The sequence below is a fragment of the Rhincodon typus genome, chromosome 25 (assembly GCF_021869965.1).
Source record: "Rhincodon typus isolate 14 chromosome 25, sRhiTyp1.1, whole genome shotgun sequence".
NCBI classification, from domain to species: domain Eukaryota; kingdom Metazoa; phylum Chordata; class Chondrichthyes; order Orectolobiformes; family Rhincodontidae; genus Rhincodon; species Rhincodon typus.
Window position 1 is genome coordinate 43,834,575 of NC_063356.1, and position 17,549 is coordinate 43,852,123.

The 17,549-nt window shown below is 43.6% G+C and overlaps 1 protein-coding gene across 1 annotated transcript in view; it reads right to left on the minus strand.

Moving 5' to 3' along the window:
* Positions 1-17,549, minus strand: part of LOC109922317 (voltage-dependent L-type calcium channel subunit alpha-1S-like) — a 139,287-nt gene that overhangs the window by 77,269 nt on the left and 44,469 nt on the right. Inside the window, exons 10-16 of the mRNA XM_048611855.1 lie at positions 16,556-16,716; positions 16,152-16,377; positions 10,903-11,110; positions 5,280-5,400; positions 4,869-4,983; positions 4,408-4,504; positions 2,761-2,830 (exon numbers count right to left, since the gene is read on the minus strand). Of these exons, the coding sequence (XP_048467812.1) occupies positions 2,761-2,830; positions 4,408-4,504; positions 4,869-4,983; positions 5,280-5,400; positions 10,903-11,110; positions 16,152-16,377; positions 16,556-16,716 (998 nt within the window). The remainder of the gene's footprint in view (positions 1-2,760; positions 2,831-4,407; positions 4,505-4,868; positions 4,984-5,279; positions 5,401-10,902; positions 11,111-16,151; positions 16,378-16,555; positions 16,717-17,549) is intronic.

Sequence of the window (17,549 nt, forward strand, 5' to 3'; positions counted from 1 at the left end):
AAGAGTTGGTAGGATTATACTGGAACTCAATGCAACACTAGTTAGGTTACAGCAACATTGCTATGTGCAGTTCTGGTCACACTACAGGAAAGGTGTGGATACACTAGAGTGTGTGCAGAGAAGAGATTTACAAAGATGCTGCCTGCCATGGAGATTTTAATTATGATGTAGCTGGTTGGCTCGCCGAGCTGGTTCGTTGTTTCGCAAGAAGGGTCTAGGCCCAAAAGGTCAGCTTTCCTGCTCTTCTGATGCTGCTTGGCCTGCTGTGTTCATCCAGCTCTACACCTTGTTATCTCAGCAATCATAACAGCTTGCTTCCTAAAACAGATCCAAATGTGGATCCAACTTCTCACTGTCTTGTATCCCATGAGTTTTTGCTTTAGAGACCACGCTGTTTATTAGCCAAAATTCTTGTAAAAATCTGTGTCAACTCCGTCATGTCTTTTATCAAGTCTTCTCATTACCTCAAAATATTTAATCTTGTTGGTCAAACGCTGACTTTAACAAATCCCTGTTGCCAGTCCTTAATTAATCCATGTCTTTTGAAATGAGGATTTATCCTGTCCCCCAGAATTTTCCCCAGTAATTTCCTCACAGTCGAGGTGAGGCTGGATGTAATTATTCAGTTTATCCTTTTCTCTCTTGTTAAACAATGATGCAATGTTAACTGTCCTCCACTTCTCTGACACCATGCCTATTCACCAAACAGGATCACAAAATGATGATAACAGTCTCCATTATTTCTTCTCTTTCATCTCTTAGCAACCCAGAATACATTTCATCTGAGTCAGGGTTTGGAATTCAGTGGGTGAGTGGCGAACACTAGAATAGGGAATTCTCTGGGACATTAGTTCATGGAACTTGGTGGTGGCACAAGGGAGAGGGAAACAAAGAGAAAGAGAAGGGAGACAATTAGACAAGGAGAAATATAGGAAATATGCGGCAGTCAAAGAGAGAGAGAGAGGGATAGAAAGCAAGGGGGATAGAGAAACAGAGCACTCAGATTTCTCTTCAGGCTTCATCACAACTTATGACGCTGACTCCAGAGCAATGTAACCTCATCAAGAGAGGTGTCACCAAGAGCAATGCCACTGGGAGGTAGACTCATTATATCAGTGCTGACATCAGTGTGGTAACACTCATCCTTCAACACTGAAGATTGTGGGTTGTAGAGTCTTGATTCCAGCCTCACATTCCACTTGGGGAGTGCTGCACCGCTGGAGGTAAAGTGAAGTCTACTTTCTCCCTTAGCTGGATGTCAACAATCCCATGCACTATTCAGGGGACAGTAAGGGATTCTACACCAACGGTCCTTCCAACTTCTGTTTGCTGGTTTGCTGCAACATATGGTGACATTAAGACTGGCACAGTATCCTAAATTTTACTTCATTCATCTGACGTGGGCTTCATTGGCAAAGTTAGCATTTATTGCCCATCTCTAGATGGTTTTGAGAAGGTAATGGCAAGCTTCTTAAACTTGTGCAGTTCTTGCGGTATAGGTGGACCCACAAACCATCTGGAGGGAATTGCAGAATTTTGACCCATTGACACTGAAGGAACAGGGATAGATTTCCAAGTCAGGATGGTGAGTGGCTTTAGAGGGAAACCTGCAGGTGATGGTGCTCCCATGTATCTAGTGCTCTTACCCTTCTGGATGGAAATGGTCATGAGTTTGGAAGGAGCTTTGGTGGGTTGTTGCAGTGCATCTTGTCGATGATACACATCCTGCACAACTGTGCATCAGTGGTGAAGGGTGCTTGTGGATGTGGTGCCAATCAAGCGGGCTGCTTTGTCTGAGATGATATTGAGCTTCTCAAGTGTTGTTGGAGCTGCATCCATCCAGGCAGGTGATATATTCTATCACACTCCTGAGTGTGAGAATATTCTATCACACTCCTGACTGTGGACAAGCTTTGGGGAGTCAAGAAGTGAGTTACTCGCTGCAATATTCCTAACATCTGACCTGCTCTTGTAACCATTGTATTTATATGGCCAGTCCAGTTCAGTTTCTGGTCAATGGTAATCCAAGGATGTTGATAGTGAGGATACAGTGATAGTGGTGCCATTCAATGTTAAGGGAATATGGTTAGATTCACCCCTGTTGGCGATGGTCATTGCCTGGCACCTGTGTGGTGTGAACGTTACTTGTCACTTAACAGCCCAAGCCGTGAGTGTTGTCTGGGTCTTGCTACTTTTGGACATGGATGTTTTCAGTGTCTGAGGGGTCACAAATGGTGCTGAACATTGTGCAATCATCAGCGAACATCCCCCTTCCAACCTTATGATGGAGGGAAGGATATTGATGAAGCAGCTGAAGATGGTGGGGCCGAGGACACTACCCTGAAGAACTCCTGCAGAAATGTCCTGGAACTGAGATAACTGACTTCCAACAACCACAACCATCTTACTTTCTATCAGGTATGACTCCAACCAGCAGGAGATGGCTGGACCAAGTAACCTTAAAAGATCCAAATTTGTACCCATCCTGTTTGTTCCCTATGGAGCACATTCCTGGTTGCTGCAAAACCAGACTCCATGCATCTTAGAGACAGCCACTCCACAGGATCTTGGCCATTTATCTCATATTTTCTGGGACCTTGCTGTGCAAATTAGCCCCGTGTTTCCCTATATACAACATTATTTTCAAAACTACTTGATTAACAAGACAGTGCTTCAGGATGTCCTGGCACAAGATATTAGGAAAATGTAAGATCTTTCTTTATCACTGAAATTGAGTCTGGCGTTAGTGTTGGGCATTACCTGGAAAGTCAGCAGAAGGGTAAGGCTCCTTCACCTCATTGACATTAGCTTCAAACTCATCCACTTTCAGCTGCAAATGGTAAATAGATCCAGTGAGTAATTCAGCAGGGTTCATACAGACAGATAGCCAGTTCAGAGTATGCCCAATCCCAGTGGACACATACACAGTGGAATTCTCAATCCTAGGATATATCTACACCAATTAACACATATGCCACACTCCAGGGTCCAAGCCCAGTGTAAAATCCCCATTTAACATTGTCTTGTTCAAACCAGCAATTCAAGTCCAGACCCGAAGTCAGTCCAGGTCCCCAGTGACTCGGGAAACAAGGCGAACCTGGCTAGACAGCTGGCACACATCAACCCCTCCCTGCACCTATTACCTTCCAACACCTACTTTGTCAAGCCCCTTCCCCATTCAATCAAAACCTCTCCTTGGCAGCACGCTCCATCAAAACCCCTAACCCACTCTGTCAAACCCCTCCCCAACTCTGTCAAACCCGTCCCCCACTTCATCAAACCCCTCCCCACCTCCATCAAACTCTCTCCCCATTACTCCGCCAAACTCCCACTCCATCAAACATCTCCATCCTCCAACACCTCCTCCATCAAACCCCTTCCTTCCCCTCCTACACCCAAACTGTCAAACCCTTCCCGCACATCATCAAACCGCTCCCCCACTCCATCAATCCTCGCCTGCCCCCTCCAACACCCAAACTGTCAAACACCTCCTGCACTTCATGAAATCCCTCCCCCAGGCCCATCAAATCACTGTCAAAATCTTCCTCTCTCCATCAAACATATCACCCATGCCCCAACACTACTTTATCAAAACCCTCCCCATCTCCAAAATAATCCCTCCCCCACCCATCAACACCCACTCTGTCAAACCCCTCCTCCACTCCATTAAAACCCCATCCCCATAAAAGATTGTGATCGGTTTTTCAGAAATCTGGAACTGGTGACATGAATCTCTTGTTTATCCCATGGTTTTTTTTTGATATTGGGCAGGGAAGGAGTTAATGTTTGAACAAACCATCTTACACAAGTTGAAATGTCATTGGACACAATTTCAGCCTCCCCTGCTGGGGTGGGGGCTGGTAGGCTGCTGAGGTGTAGGGTAAATACGAATGGTCATGACTTATCCTTATCAATGTACCATCTAAACCTTTTTGAGAGTGTACAGGCATGTTCGCTGGATTACATGTAACTTCTGCATTTTCTAGGCTGCCTGTAATGCGCTGTTCCTGAACAAGCACATGCACAGCTCCAGGAACACTGATCATCATTTCCTCCCATGCATCCTCCTAAAGCAAGGCCAGTTTCCCGGGCTGCTTAATTCCACACCCGGGCTGTGTTTCCCCCACTAGATTTATAGAATGCCAGACCTGGGCTGCATTTCTTCACCAGAGTTATACAATCAAGGCCTGACCTGTGTTTCCCCTACTAGAATTATACAGTGCCAGTCTGTAGTGCTGTGGTTCTCAGTGATTAAGTCAATGTTTCACATGCCCCATAAATTCTCCCATGTGCAGTAGCAGTCAGCACTACTGGGTCTGTGTTTGCTGATAGGACCCAGAGAAGCCTAGCTGAGTTAACACTGATACACAGCAATGCTGAGATGGCAGAGACAGGTTTAACATTGACCTTGGCAGTGGTGGGAATACCCTCGGCCTTAAGCTTTGCCAGTTCAAGTTTCTTCAACAGTAGTTTCTCTTCCTCTGATCGGCCCGGGTTGGCAGCCCTGAATAATGAAAGCAGAGTGCAGAATTAAAGCTCAGTTTGGTTCTCAGTGATCGGGCCTGAGGCCTGGGCTCTGATTCTCGGTGACCGAGCCTGAGGCCTGGGCTCTGATTCTCGGTGACCAAGCCTGAGGCCTCGGCCATGATTCTCAGTAACCGACCCTGAGGCCTGGGCCACGATTCTCAGTGATTGAGCCTGAGGCCTGGGCCATGCTTCTCAAGGAGTCCCACGTTCAAAATTTAGCTCACTTGCCCTAAATAAATATCCAATTGCAGCAATGAACTTGATGCTGTGTTCTCACAGCGTGACGATGGCAATGGAAATTTCCTCACACCTCCCACTACCTGCTCCTATCTCCAACTCACCTCTCCAACTTCCTTCTCTTCTTCTCCTCTGCTGCTTCTTTCTGAGCTGATGTCAGACTTTCTGCCTCTGCCAGATTGTCAACAGCGATGGCCAAGAAAACATTTAACAGAATATCTGGAGAAATCGAGCTTAGGATCAAAATATATTCCAAAAGAAAAACCACAATGCATTGACAACTCGGCTGAGTGTCCACCAAATATCAAACCATCTTACCATTCCTTAACGGAGTGACCACAAATAGGCCTCAAGCCTCCTCCTTCAGAGACAGCTGGAGCTGGCATTACTCTAGCCACTAAACACTGGTCCTGACCCATTCACCAGTCTCCACGCCCCCACTAAGCTCATCCCCTAACCCCACTCCACGCACCCACCCTCAGTTTAACTGGAAGAGTATTCGCACTGAAGGATACAGTTTCCACAAACAAACAGGATGATGAAGTAAATACAGACGAGCACACCAGGGAAGGAAGGACCTCCATAGGCCATGATGCCATCATTCATGACAGAATTCCAGTCCTCGCCAGTCAATATCTGCAGCAAACACAGTGGGTTACAGCGTGTCCTCCAGCAGACAGACAATCCACGGTTTTTATTTTGGCGGGGGTGTGGGGGTATGCGGTAATCTCCTTATCAGCCATCACAGCCCTCAATAAGCAACATCGTGGGATCCTTCCCTTACCAGTACAGCTTTCCTGTGATACTATCCAAACATGGGCAAACCACAGAAAGGAGAAGACCAGACTCTTCAGTTATATCAGACTCTGTTTCTCTCTCCACAGATGCTGCCAGTCCTGCTGAGTTTCTCCATTACTTTGTTTCAAATTTATATTGTATATTTCAAAAAGCCTCATAATGTTTCAACCTGAAATTACTGGAAATTCACAGCCACCTCATCAGCTTAAAAAGCAGAAAAGGCAGCCGAAATGATATTTGCAAATTTGTCCTGTCAGGATTCCCACAGGAACTGATGAGATTTGTGAATATTTAGGAGTGACCAGACCACATCTCAGGAAGGAGGTACACTTTGGTATTTGAAGGGGATCCCCAGCGTCATCCAAGTTTCCATTCTCAAGAAAGGATATACAAAGCCAACTTGTATTCCTTAAGTTTAAGATGAATGTTTAATCATGTTTTACATGACAGATGGGTCTGATAGATACAAATAAACTATTGGCTCTGGTTGAATCAACAGCAAGACAACACAATATTCCAGTCAGGAGCTAAGCCTTTGGGAAAAAACCAGACTTAATTCTACTGTACACAGATAGGGTGACTGTGCTGTTCATAAACTCTAACTATTCCTCTCTCCCAGGACTTACTTTGATAAAAAAAAATTCACAGGATTGTCTGTGGTGATAGAGTGCGACTCGCAGAGAGTAAAGTGTAGCAGTTTGGTAAGTGGGGAAATTTAAGAATTAATCACTTGCCTTAGAATCTAGTACTAATTATTGTTAGTTCTTTGATAACATTAACTGTTTGGAACATAGATACATAAGAAAAGGAGGAGGCCATTCAGCTTCTCGAGCCTGTTCCTGGCCATTCAATGATATCATGGTTGATCTGTAGCCTAATTCCATATACCTGCATTTGGCCCATATCTCTTAATATCTTTGCTTAACAGAAGTTACCTCAGGGTCATACAGAAATAGGGCCTTCAGCCCACCATGTCCTTGCTGACCAACAAGCACCAAACTAACTAATCCCATTCATCTGCACTTGTTCCACAGCCTCCTGTGCCCAGGCATTTTCTTCAGTACTCCTGAAGGATCAACTATTCATTGTGTATATCCTTCCCTGTGTAGACCTCCCAAAATACATCACCTCACACTCATTCGGTTTAAATTCCATCTATCTCAGATTGAACTGATCCAGCTTCTACTGCTGTTTGTGGAAGAGAGTTCCAAACATCTACTACCCTTTGTGTGTAGAATGCTTTCTAACATCTCTCTGAATGGTCTGGCCCTAATTCTCAGACTATACCCCTAGACTTAGAATCTCCAATTAGTGGAAATAGTTTATCTTTATCGACCCTGACTACCAGACTGTCAAAGAGAAACAGGCAGATGGAGCAGGAGTCCCCTGGTGTCCCGCACACAAATCAGTTTTCTGTTTTGTAAGGTGATGATGGCATTGGCTCGAAAGAATGCAGACAGAGCCAAGCTTCTGACTCCACAAGCAGCTTGACTGTACATGAGTGGAAGAAGAAGGGAAAGCAAATTGTGATAGGAGTTTCATTAGAGGAACAGACAGGCATTTCTACAGCAACAGACATGACTCTAGGATGATGTGTTACCTCCCTGGTGCCAGGGTCAGTGATGTCACTGAGCAGCTAGATGACATCCTGAAAGGACAGGGAGATAAGACTAAAGGTGTGGAGTACACTGGTACAAATGACATAGGTAGAATGAGGGATGAAGTCTTGCACCAAGAGTCAGGGAACTAGACAGTAGGTTAAAGGTGACAGAGGTGGGGGAGCATTTTAATGATAGCAACCACAGCACCACACGTTTTATGTTTGTTATGGAAAAGCAGAAAGATGGTCTGCAAAGAGTCCTTTTGAATTGCAGAAAAGCAGATTTTGTTCAAATAAGACAGGATCTGACCAAAGTAAACGGATAACAACTACTTCTGGGTAAATCTACAGCGAAACTGAAGGGGTCGCATTCAAAATGAAATTGAATACATGCCCTTTAGAGTGTTAATGCAGGAGCAACAAGCCCGAATAACCCTAAAAATATTCAGGATAAAAGTGCGGATATGATGGAAAAGAGAGGCTTTTAACAGGTGCAAGGGGAGCAAATAAATAGAGCCCTAGTGGGGGCATTGACAGTGCATAATTGAATTTAAGAAAACAATTAGGTAAGATTAGGGATGATCCTAAGATACTCTGAAAGTACATTAAGGGAAAGAAAATAACCAGAGAAACAATAAGGCCCATTAGGGACCAAGAGGACAATCTATGTGTGAAGCTGGATGACATTGGTAGGGTGTTAAATGAGTACTTCAGATCTGTCTTCACTGGGGAAAAGGAAGATATAGGTTCTTTGAGAAAAGTGATTGTGAGGTTCTTGAAAAGATTGATAAAGAGAGTATTAGAAGTTCTGGTGGGTTTATAAGCTCTCGTCCCAGATGAGTTGTATCACAGGCTGCTCTAGGTGACAAGGAAGGAAATTACAAGGACCCCAACCCAAATTTTTAATTCCTCTCTGGCCATGGAGGAGATACCAGAGGTCAGCTAATGTCATTTTCTGATGAAGGGTCTAGGCCCGAAATGTCAGCCTTTCTGTTCCTATGATGCTGCTTAGCCTGCTGTGTTCATCCAGCTCTGCACCTTGTTGTCTCGGATTCTCCAGCATCTGCAGTTCCTACTATCTCTGTCATTCCACTTTTCAAGAAGGGCGATAGAAATAGATCAGGGAACGACAAATCATTGAGTCCCACATCATAGGATAGATCATAGAATCCCTACAGTGTGGTAGCAGCCTATGTGGCTCATCAAGTCCACACCGACCCTCTTAAAACCATCCCACCCAGACGCTGCTGCGTTTCCCATGGCTAATCCACCTAGCCTGCACAACCCTGGATGCTACGAGGCAATCAGTGGTAGGGAAACTATTGGAGAAAATTCTGAAAGAAAGAATTAATCCCTATTTAGAGAGGCAAGGTTTGATCGGGGTAGCCATGCTTAACAAATTTGATTGCATTTTTTTGAGGAAGTGATCAGGTGGTTAGACGAGGAGAGTGCAGTCGATGTACTTTATATAGATTTCAGCAAAGCCTTTGGCTAGGTTCCGCATGAGAGACTGTAAAGAAGGTAAAAGTACATGGGATTCAGGGTGATTTGGCAAGTTCGTTCGAAAATTGGCTCTGTGGTTGGAAATACAGAGTGGTGATAGAAGTCTGTTTATGTGACTGCAGGCTGGTGCGCACTACTAGAGGGATCAGTGCTGGGTTCTTTATTGTTCATGATACATATATAAACAGTACAGAATAAAATTTGGGGGTGATAGGTAAGTTTACAGATGACACAAAGTTTGGCCAAGTGGTTGACAGTGAGAAAGAAGGACATGGGTTATCAGAGGATATAAATGGATTGGTCTGATGGGTAGATCAGTGGCAGATGGAATTTAATTCTAAATCTGAGGTGATGCACTTTGGAAGAAAGAACAAGACAAGGGAGTACACAATGAATGGCAGGACACTAGGAAGCTCTGAGGAACAAGTATCATTGTATTTATCAAAGCTGAGTTAGGCATATTTTGATCAACAAGTGGTCAAAGGTTATGTGGTACAGGCAGGCAGTGGAATTAAGGCCACAGTCAGAGCAACCGTGACTCAATGAGCCAAATACTCCTGCTCAAAATTCATATGATCTATCCTGGGGTCAGTAAACCCCACCCACTACAGCCCAGGGCAGGGAATTTGCACTTCAATCAATCCCAGTGAGGGAAGGTGGTCACTGGTCCCATGTAGAAAGACAAGACAACATCTTGTTCAGAGGAAATATAAACAATTCCAGGAAGTTTAAAGGAAAATCAAGTCTTATCCCAAAAGCACCCTTCACGACCTCAAACTCCTGAAGTGTTTTACAACATGAACTAGGAGGCAAATACTGCCACCTGATGCCAAAATCAAGATACACAAACCGCAAAAACTCAATAACAAGGTAATAATCTAATAAATGTAAATTTTTACTAGCTCGTGTGAAAATTCATCAAACTGAGGGCTTCCGGCATTGCCTTTTTTTATTTTAATCTAGTCTATTTATTCTATTGGCTGAGGGATCAATATTTTAGTTTTAGGATCTTTTGCATCCATCTAAAGAAACAATCAGATCTTTGTTTTGGTGTCCCATCAGATACACAACAGCTTGGACAGGGCAGCACATCCTGAGGACTGGATATAGAAACATGGAAAGTAAAACAGAACTCAGCCACTCTGCCCTTTGAGCTTTGCAATTTAATCTAATTATAGCTGACCACACAACTCAGTACCATGTTTCTGCTATCACCCCTTTTATCCATTTAGCCCTGAGAACTATATCAAATTCCTTCTTGAAAACATTCAATGTTTTGGCCTCTGCAGGGAATTCTAATAGATTACCACTCTCTGGATGAAGAAAGTTATACTTGTCTCAGTCCCCAGTGGTCATTTCCCTAGACTGTGACCTCTGGTTCTGGACTCCCAAGGTGTCAGAAACACTTACCCTATCTGGTCACGTTAAAATTTGATAGGTTTCTATGAGTTCACCTCTCACTCTCCTAACTCCAGTAAATATAATGCTAAAAGATCCAGTCTCTCTTCATAGGTCAGTCCTGCCACCCAAAGAATGAGTCTGGTAAACCTTTGTTGAATTCTCTCCATAGCCAAAACATCCCTCCTCAGATAAGGAGACCAAAACTGCATACAATATTTCAGGTGTAGTCTCACCAAGACCCTGTACAAATGCAGCAAGGTATCCCTGCTCTGTACTTGAATACTCTTGCTCTGAAGGCCAACATACCATTTACTTTCTTCACTGCCTGCTGCACCTGCATGCTTGCTTCCAGCAACAGGTACACTAGGACATCCACGTCTCATTGCACCTCCCTCTTCCCCAAATTATTGCCATTCAGATAATAATGCATCTTCCTGTTTTTGCTACCAAAGTGGATAACCTCACATTTATCCATATTATACTCTATCTGCTGCGCATTCGTCCATTCACTCAACTTATCCAGATTACACTGAAGCATCTCTACATCCCATCACAGTGCACCCTCCCACCTAGCTTTGTGGCATCTGCAAGCTTCCTGAAATTGTATTTGGTTCCCTACATGAACAATAATATATAATGTGAATGGCTGAGGTCCAAGCACTGATCCCTGTGGTACCCATTGGCTGCCACTCAGAAAGTGATCAGTTTACATCAGACTGGATTCAGTCTCAACTCTCAGGAGTGGGGCTTGAATTCCTGATCATCTGCTCAAATGACCAGCCAAATACACAATTACGCTCAGCATGACAGTGGGATTCATGCAACCCAATACTCACCTGGAACACACTCAGCAATGCCTGTGGGAAGTTATCAAATGTGCTCCTTCGCACAACCATGTCATCAAAATTATACTTTCCACCAAACAGCTGCATCCCCAGCAACGAGAAGATGATGATGAAAAGGAAGAGGAGGAGGAGTAAGGATGCAATGGAACGGACTGAGTTCAACAGGGAGGCGACCAGGTTGCTCAGGGAAGTCCAATACCTTAGCAAGAGCAAAGTGAGACAATGAGAACATAAAAACAGGAGGGATAGTCCCAACTAAGTATTTGAACAATGACTGCTCTAAACACTGAGGGAAAAGGAGCTCATGCAGGTGAACCTTGTCTATTGACTGGCATAAGGAACACAGCAAATCAGCATAAAGCTACAGCAAGCAATTAAAATAAATGGAATAAAAACCAAAAGAACTGCGGACGCTGTAAATCAGGAACAAAAACAAATTTGCTGGAAAAGCTCAGCAGGTCTGGCAGCATCTGTGAAGGAGAAAACAGAGTTAACGTTTCCGGTCCGGTGACCCTTCCTCAATAAATGGAATGTTGGTCTTTACTGCAAAGGGATTAAAATATAAATCACCATAATTGTGCAGGGATTTAGAGACCAAATCTGGAATACCGTGTGCAGTGTCAGTCTCCATATCTAAGGAAATATGTACAATCACATAAAAATATACAGCGTACAACACACCATCAACACAAATGTGGAACAGATTGGCAACAAGTGTTCTGCTTCCAGAAGCTGCTCTTGACAGGTTTTGTCAGCTTGTTGCATCGTGTTTCAGTTTAGTCTAGATGGACCATTTAAAGTAAGTTTGTGGTGGCAATGCCAACAAATGAATAAGGAATATACAAGGAACTAATGTGTGAAGCCAGTAAATTACAGCACCAGAAACAAAGGAGATTATTAAGCCCATCATGCCCATGCAGACTCTCTACAAGACAGCAACTCAGCTTGTCCCACTCCTCTGCCTGTTCTGTGTTGACCTATACTTATTTCGTCTTCAGCTGCTTATCGAATAGGTCTGTGTAGGATGAAGAAAAATTATGGGAAACTCTGCCACACCCCACGTCCAATATCAGACCAGCATCCAAACGTGAAAGCAGCAGCATTATTCTGGATGTTCCAACTTGCAGTATGACCAGTGACAGAGTGATATCACCAACTATAAGGTGAAGCAGTAATGACAAGTAATGAACCTGGACCATCTAAAACACAACCATAAACATCCGTGTAGAATGGGAAATGAATTTCTGTTCACCACCGTAAAAGGTAAGAGCATTTGCCTTATACATCACTCAAGTTTACTGATAAGTAAAAAGGAATTTGGAATGACACCTCATAAGTTGTACAGTAAATTCAAGGATAGTTTTCTCTTGAACTGCAAGAAAACTGATGAATGTTGAAGGTTGTTTTGAAAGCTCAATGGTCATTTTGTTCAAAGCCAGCAAAAAAAGCTCATGCCTGCACTGAAGCATCATTTTGTGTTTGCCATCTTTTAATAAAACATAAGAAATTATTCACAGATAGCGAAGTAATTAAAGAAGAAATGACTCTGGTCGTTGACTCTTTATTAAAAGCCTTTAAGAAGAAAGAAAAAATAATAATGGCAACCCAGAACGTGTCACTTAATGCTTCCACAGTAGCCAAACGAGAGGAATTCTTGGCTGAAGATGCCTTTCAGCAACTACAGCAGGACCTGAAGGACTCTGAATGTTTCTCACTGCACTTTGATGAATTCATTGACATACCCAACACAGCCCAGCTGATTGTTTCTGTTTGCAAGGTTTTTATAGACATACAATTAGAAGATCTTCTCGCCTTTTTGCCCGTTAAACACTGAACAAAGGGTGAGGACATCTACAACAAATTCAAAAGGTACATCCTTGAGAAAACATTCCAATCAAGAAACTGTTTCCATCAGAAGTGATGGTGCACCAGTCATGCTTGGTGCAAATGTGAGCTTTGTTGTATTTTGCAGAACTGGTCCTGATTTTCCCTCTTTTGTCAGTTAACAATGTATAATCTATCAGTAAGCATTAGTGAGTAAAGCTTCGGACTTTTCTCCTGTACTGAAAGTTGCTGTGAAGGCTTCCAGCAAGAGGCTTTCAGCACTGCTTGTTTAAATCCTTACTTGGCGAACTCGATCCTGCCTTTGGTGAACTAATCCTCATGCTGATGTTAGGTGGTTAAGTTGAGGGAAGATCCTACAAAGATTTTTAGTACTGATGCCTGCCAGAAATCGTCGCGTTTCTTAAATCAAGGAATGAAATGCACAGTAAGCTGTAAGACAATGCACGGTCGCTTTATTTCAGGTTCCATTCAGACAGTTAAAACCGAATGAGCTGAACTACATGGAAAGAACAGAGACTTCACTTGTTTGATCAGTACTCTGTGATGGTTGCCTTAACCCAGTATAGATATTATTGCCGTAGTGAAAGACCATCACTGCCCCCCGCAACCCACACAGTCACCTCCTCCTGCTCCCAGAACAGCTTTATGCTGCTCCTACCCATCCACAATAATGTTATAGAGCTGTAGAGTCATATGGCACGGAAATAGGCTCTTAGGTCCAACACATCCATACCGACCAGGCTTCACAAACTAAACTAATCCCATTTGCCTGCACTTGGCCCATATCCCTCTAAACCTTCCCTATTCATGTACCTGTCCAAATGTCTTTTAAATATTGTAACTGTACCTGCATCTACCACTTCCTCTGGCAGTTCATTCCACATACAAACCACCCCAAGTGAAAACGTTTGCCCCTCAGGTCCCTCTTAAATCTTTCTCCTCTCACTTTAAAATTATGCCCTCTAGTTTTGAACTCCACTACCCCAGGGAAAAGACCTTTGTTATCCACTTAACTATGACCCTCATGATTTTATAAACCTCTGTAGGTCACCCCTCAACCTCCTATGCTCCAGGGGAAAAAGTCACAGCCTATATATATATTATGGGTCGGTGCAGATTCTTTGGGCCAAAAGGTCTCTTTCTGCACTATGATTCTATTCGATGATTCTACCCAGCCTCTCATTATAACTCAAACCCTCCAGTCCATCATTGTAAATCTTTACTGCACTCTTTCCAATTTAATGATATTCTTCCAATAGCAGGGCGACCAGAACTGTACACAGCACTTCGTCTTTGTGCTGAATGTCAGGAGATGGGAGAGGTATTAAATGAATATTTCATGCCAGTTTTTACTGTTGAGAAAGAAACAGAGGCCAGAGAACTCAAGGAAATAAATATTGATGTTCTGAAAACAGCTCACACTGCAAAGAGGAAGTGCTGGAGGTCTTAGAAAACACAAAGATAGATAAATCTCCAGGATCTGATCAAGTTGTGGGAAGTTACAGAGGAAATTGCAGGGCCCCTATTAGAATTATCTGTGGCATCTATAAACACAGTTGAAGTATTGGAGGACTGGAGAGTGGCTAATGTTATGCCATTGTTTAAGAAAGGCTGTAAGCAGAAGCCTGGAAACTATAGACCTGTGAGTCTGACATCTGTGTCAGACACGTCGTCCACGAGTTGTTGGAGGTGACTCTGAAGGATAGGATTTACATTTGGAGAGGCAATGATTGATTAGGGATAGTCAGCATGGTTTTGTGCGAGGAAAATTGTTTCTCAGAAACTTGATTGATTTTTTAAATGAAGTAACCAAAAAGGTTGAAGGCATAGTGGTAGACATTGTTTACTTGGACTTTAGTAAAGCTTTTGACAAGGTTCTTCATGGTTCACAAATTAGTAAAGTTAAATCACATGGGATTCAGATTGAGCTTGCCAACTGGATACAAAATGGCTTTATGGTAGGAGACAGAGAGTGGTGGTGGAGGGTAGGTTTTCAGACTGGAGGCCTATGACAGTGATGCTCCACAGGAGGCGATAATGGGTCCACTTTTGTTTGTCGTTTATATAAATAATTTGGATGACAATATAGGAAGCCTAGTTAGTAAGTTCGCAGATGGCACCAAAATTGGTGGTATGGAGGAAAGAGAAGGTTATCCAACATTACAAAGAGACCTTGATCAATTGGGTCAATGGGCTGAGGAGTGGCAGATGGAGTTTAAATTTGGATAAATGTGAGCTATTGCCTTTTGGTAAAACAAACAAGGACTTATTACAATTAATGGTAGGGCCCTGGGAGGTGTCATAGAACAGACAGACCTAGGGGTTGTACATAATTCATTGAAATTTGTATCACAGGTAGACAGGGTGATTAAGAAGGCATTTAAGCACGCTTGCCTTCATTGCTCAGACCTTTGAGTTTAGGAGTTGGGGTGTCATGTTGAATTTGTACAGGACATTGGTGAGGCCTCTTCTGGAGTACAGTGTCCAGTCTGGTCGCCCTGTTATAGGAAGGATATTATTAAACTGGAGAGAGTTCAGAAAAGATTTACCAAGATGTTGCCAGGAATGGTGGGGTAGAGTTTGAGATTTAAAACTAGACTGGACAGGCTGGGACTTTTTTCACTGAAGCGTAGGAAGTTAAGGGGTGACCTTATAGAGGCTTATAAAATCATGAGGGGCAGAGATAAGGTGAATGATTAGGGTCTTTTCCCGAGGGTGGGGGAGTTCAAAACTAGGGGCATGTTTTTAAGGTGAGAGGAGAAAGATTTAAGAAGGACATGAAAGGCAACTATTTTACACAGAGGATGGTTCGTGTGTGGAATGACCTGCCAGAGGAAGTGGTGGATGCAGGTACAGTTACAACATTTAAAAGATATTTGAATAAGTACATGAGTAGGAAAGATTTGGACGGATATGGGCCAAATACAGACAAGTGGGACTAATTTAGTTTGGGAACATGGTCGGTGTGGATTAGTTGGACCGTGTCTTTTCATGCTGTATGACACTATGCCCTTTTATAATGGCTAAAACCTTTAGCCATGTTTGGCCTTCATCTTTGGAATTATTACCAATTAACTGTTTAATCATTTTTCCTGTGAGGTGTCACAAGTCACAGCTGAAGCAATGGTGATGCAGTGAGCAATGTTGCTAATTCCTAGGGGCTTTTGTGGTACAGTGTTAGCGTCCTTACCCATGGACCAGGAGACCCAGGTTCAAGTCCGACTTCTGTCAGACATGTGTAATGGCATCTCTGAACACGTTAATTTGAAAATATCTGTTTTCAACTCATTGACACCAGAGAATTGAGTGCTATTCCTGGATAGCTATGCCGCCCCCAACTCACCCTCGCAAATCATACCTGTAGTTGGCCCACCCCCCACCCTCACAAACCGTACCTGGTGATTTTGAAGATTCTCAGGAGTCGGATACACCGGAGGACAGAAATTCCAAGTGGAGACATCATCTTCACCTCCACCAAAATCGTTTCCAGGATCCCACCACACACCACAAAGCAGTCAAACCGATTAAACAGTGAGACAAAGTAAGCCTGCAAGCCAAGACTGTACATCTTCAGCATCATCTCCACCGTGAACAGGGCTAAGAGCACCTTGTTGGCAGTGTCTATAAAGCAAGGCAGAAATAGAGACAGAGTGAGCATGAGGGATAGAAACACAGACAGATGGAGGGAATGACTGTAACAGGGAATGGGGGGAGAGACAGATTGCTGAAAGAGAATAGGAGTCATTGTATAGAAGGGGTTGCTATTTTTGTTCCTGATGGTCTCAGGCTCAGTTCCTACCCTGGACGTTGGTCAGCCAGTCAGGCTGATGGTGATGCTCCGATGCTATCATCAAAGTGTTGAGGAAAACCAGGAATATCACCAGCCAGTAGAAGAAGTCGGATTTGACCAATGCTCTGCACTTCCGCCTGAACAGCCGGTTCCATCTCTGACATCGCCAACTGCGGGAAAATTCCATTAGGAGGTGAATCCCGAGCCTAGTTTTATTCCCAGAATTAAACACACTCCAACCACCAATCCTAGCCCTGTGGGCCAAGGAGCTGGGATCCACTGAGCTACGCTGGGCCCCACCCCCTCCTTTGTGAAATTCTGCTATGTATCTTGTAGATGGGACACACTGTTGTTACTGTGTGTCGGTGGTGGAGGGAGTGGATATTTATGAATGTGGTGCCCATCAAGTGGGCTGCTTTGTCCTTCATGGTGTCAAGCTTCCTGAGTGTTACTGGAGCTGCACTTACCCAGGAAAGTGGGAGAGAATTCTCTCTCTGACATGTGCGTTGGAGATGGTGGACAGGTTTTGGGAAGTCAGGAGGTGAGTTACTTAGTACAGGATTCCTAGACTCTGACCTGTCCTCATAGGCACTGCATTTATATGGCGCGTGGGCACAGTTTCTGTTCATTGATAACCCCCAGGGTGTTGAAAGTGGGTGATTCAGTGTTGGTAACACCATTGAATGTCAAAAGGCAACAGTTAGATTCTCTGTTAATGGAGATGGTCATTGCCTGGCACTTGTGTAGTGTGAATGTTACTTGCCACTTGTCAAGCCAAACCTGGATATTGTCTAAGTCTAGCTGCATGTAGCTGACTTAATTAGAATGAATTATTATAACAATATGGAATTAATTGCTTAATTAATTAATTAATTACAAAACAATGAGGTGCGTTGATAAAGTGTACAAGGAAGACCTGTCGCTCTTAGTGGAAAGGTCAAGTAACTGGAGCACAGAGGAGCTGAGTGGTCTTGGGGGAACCCAAACTGTTAATGCTGGCTCC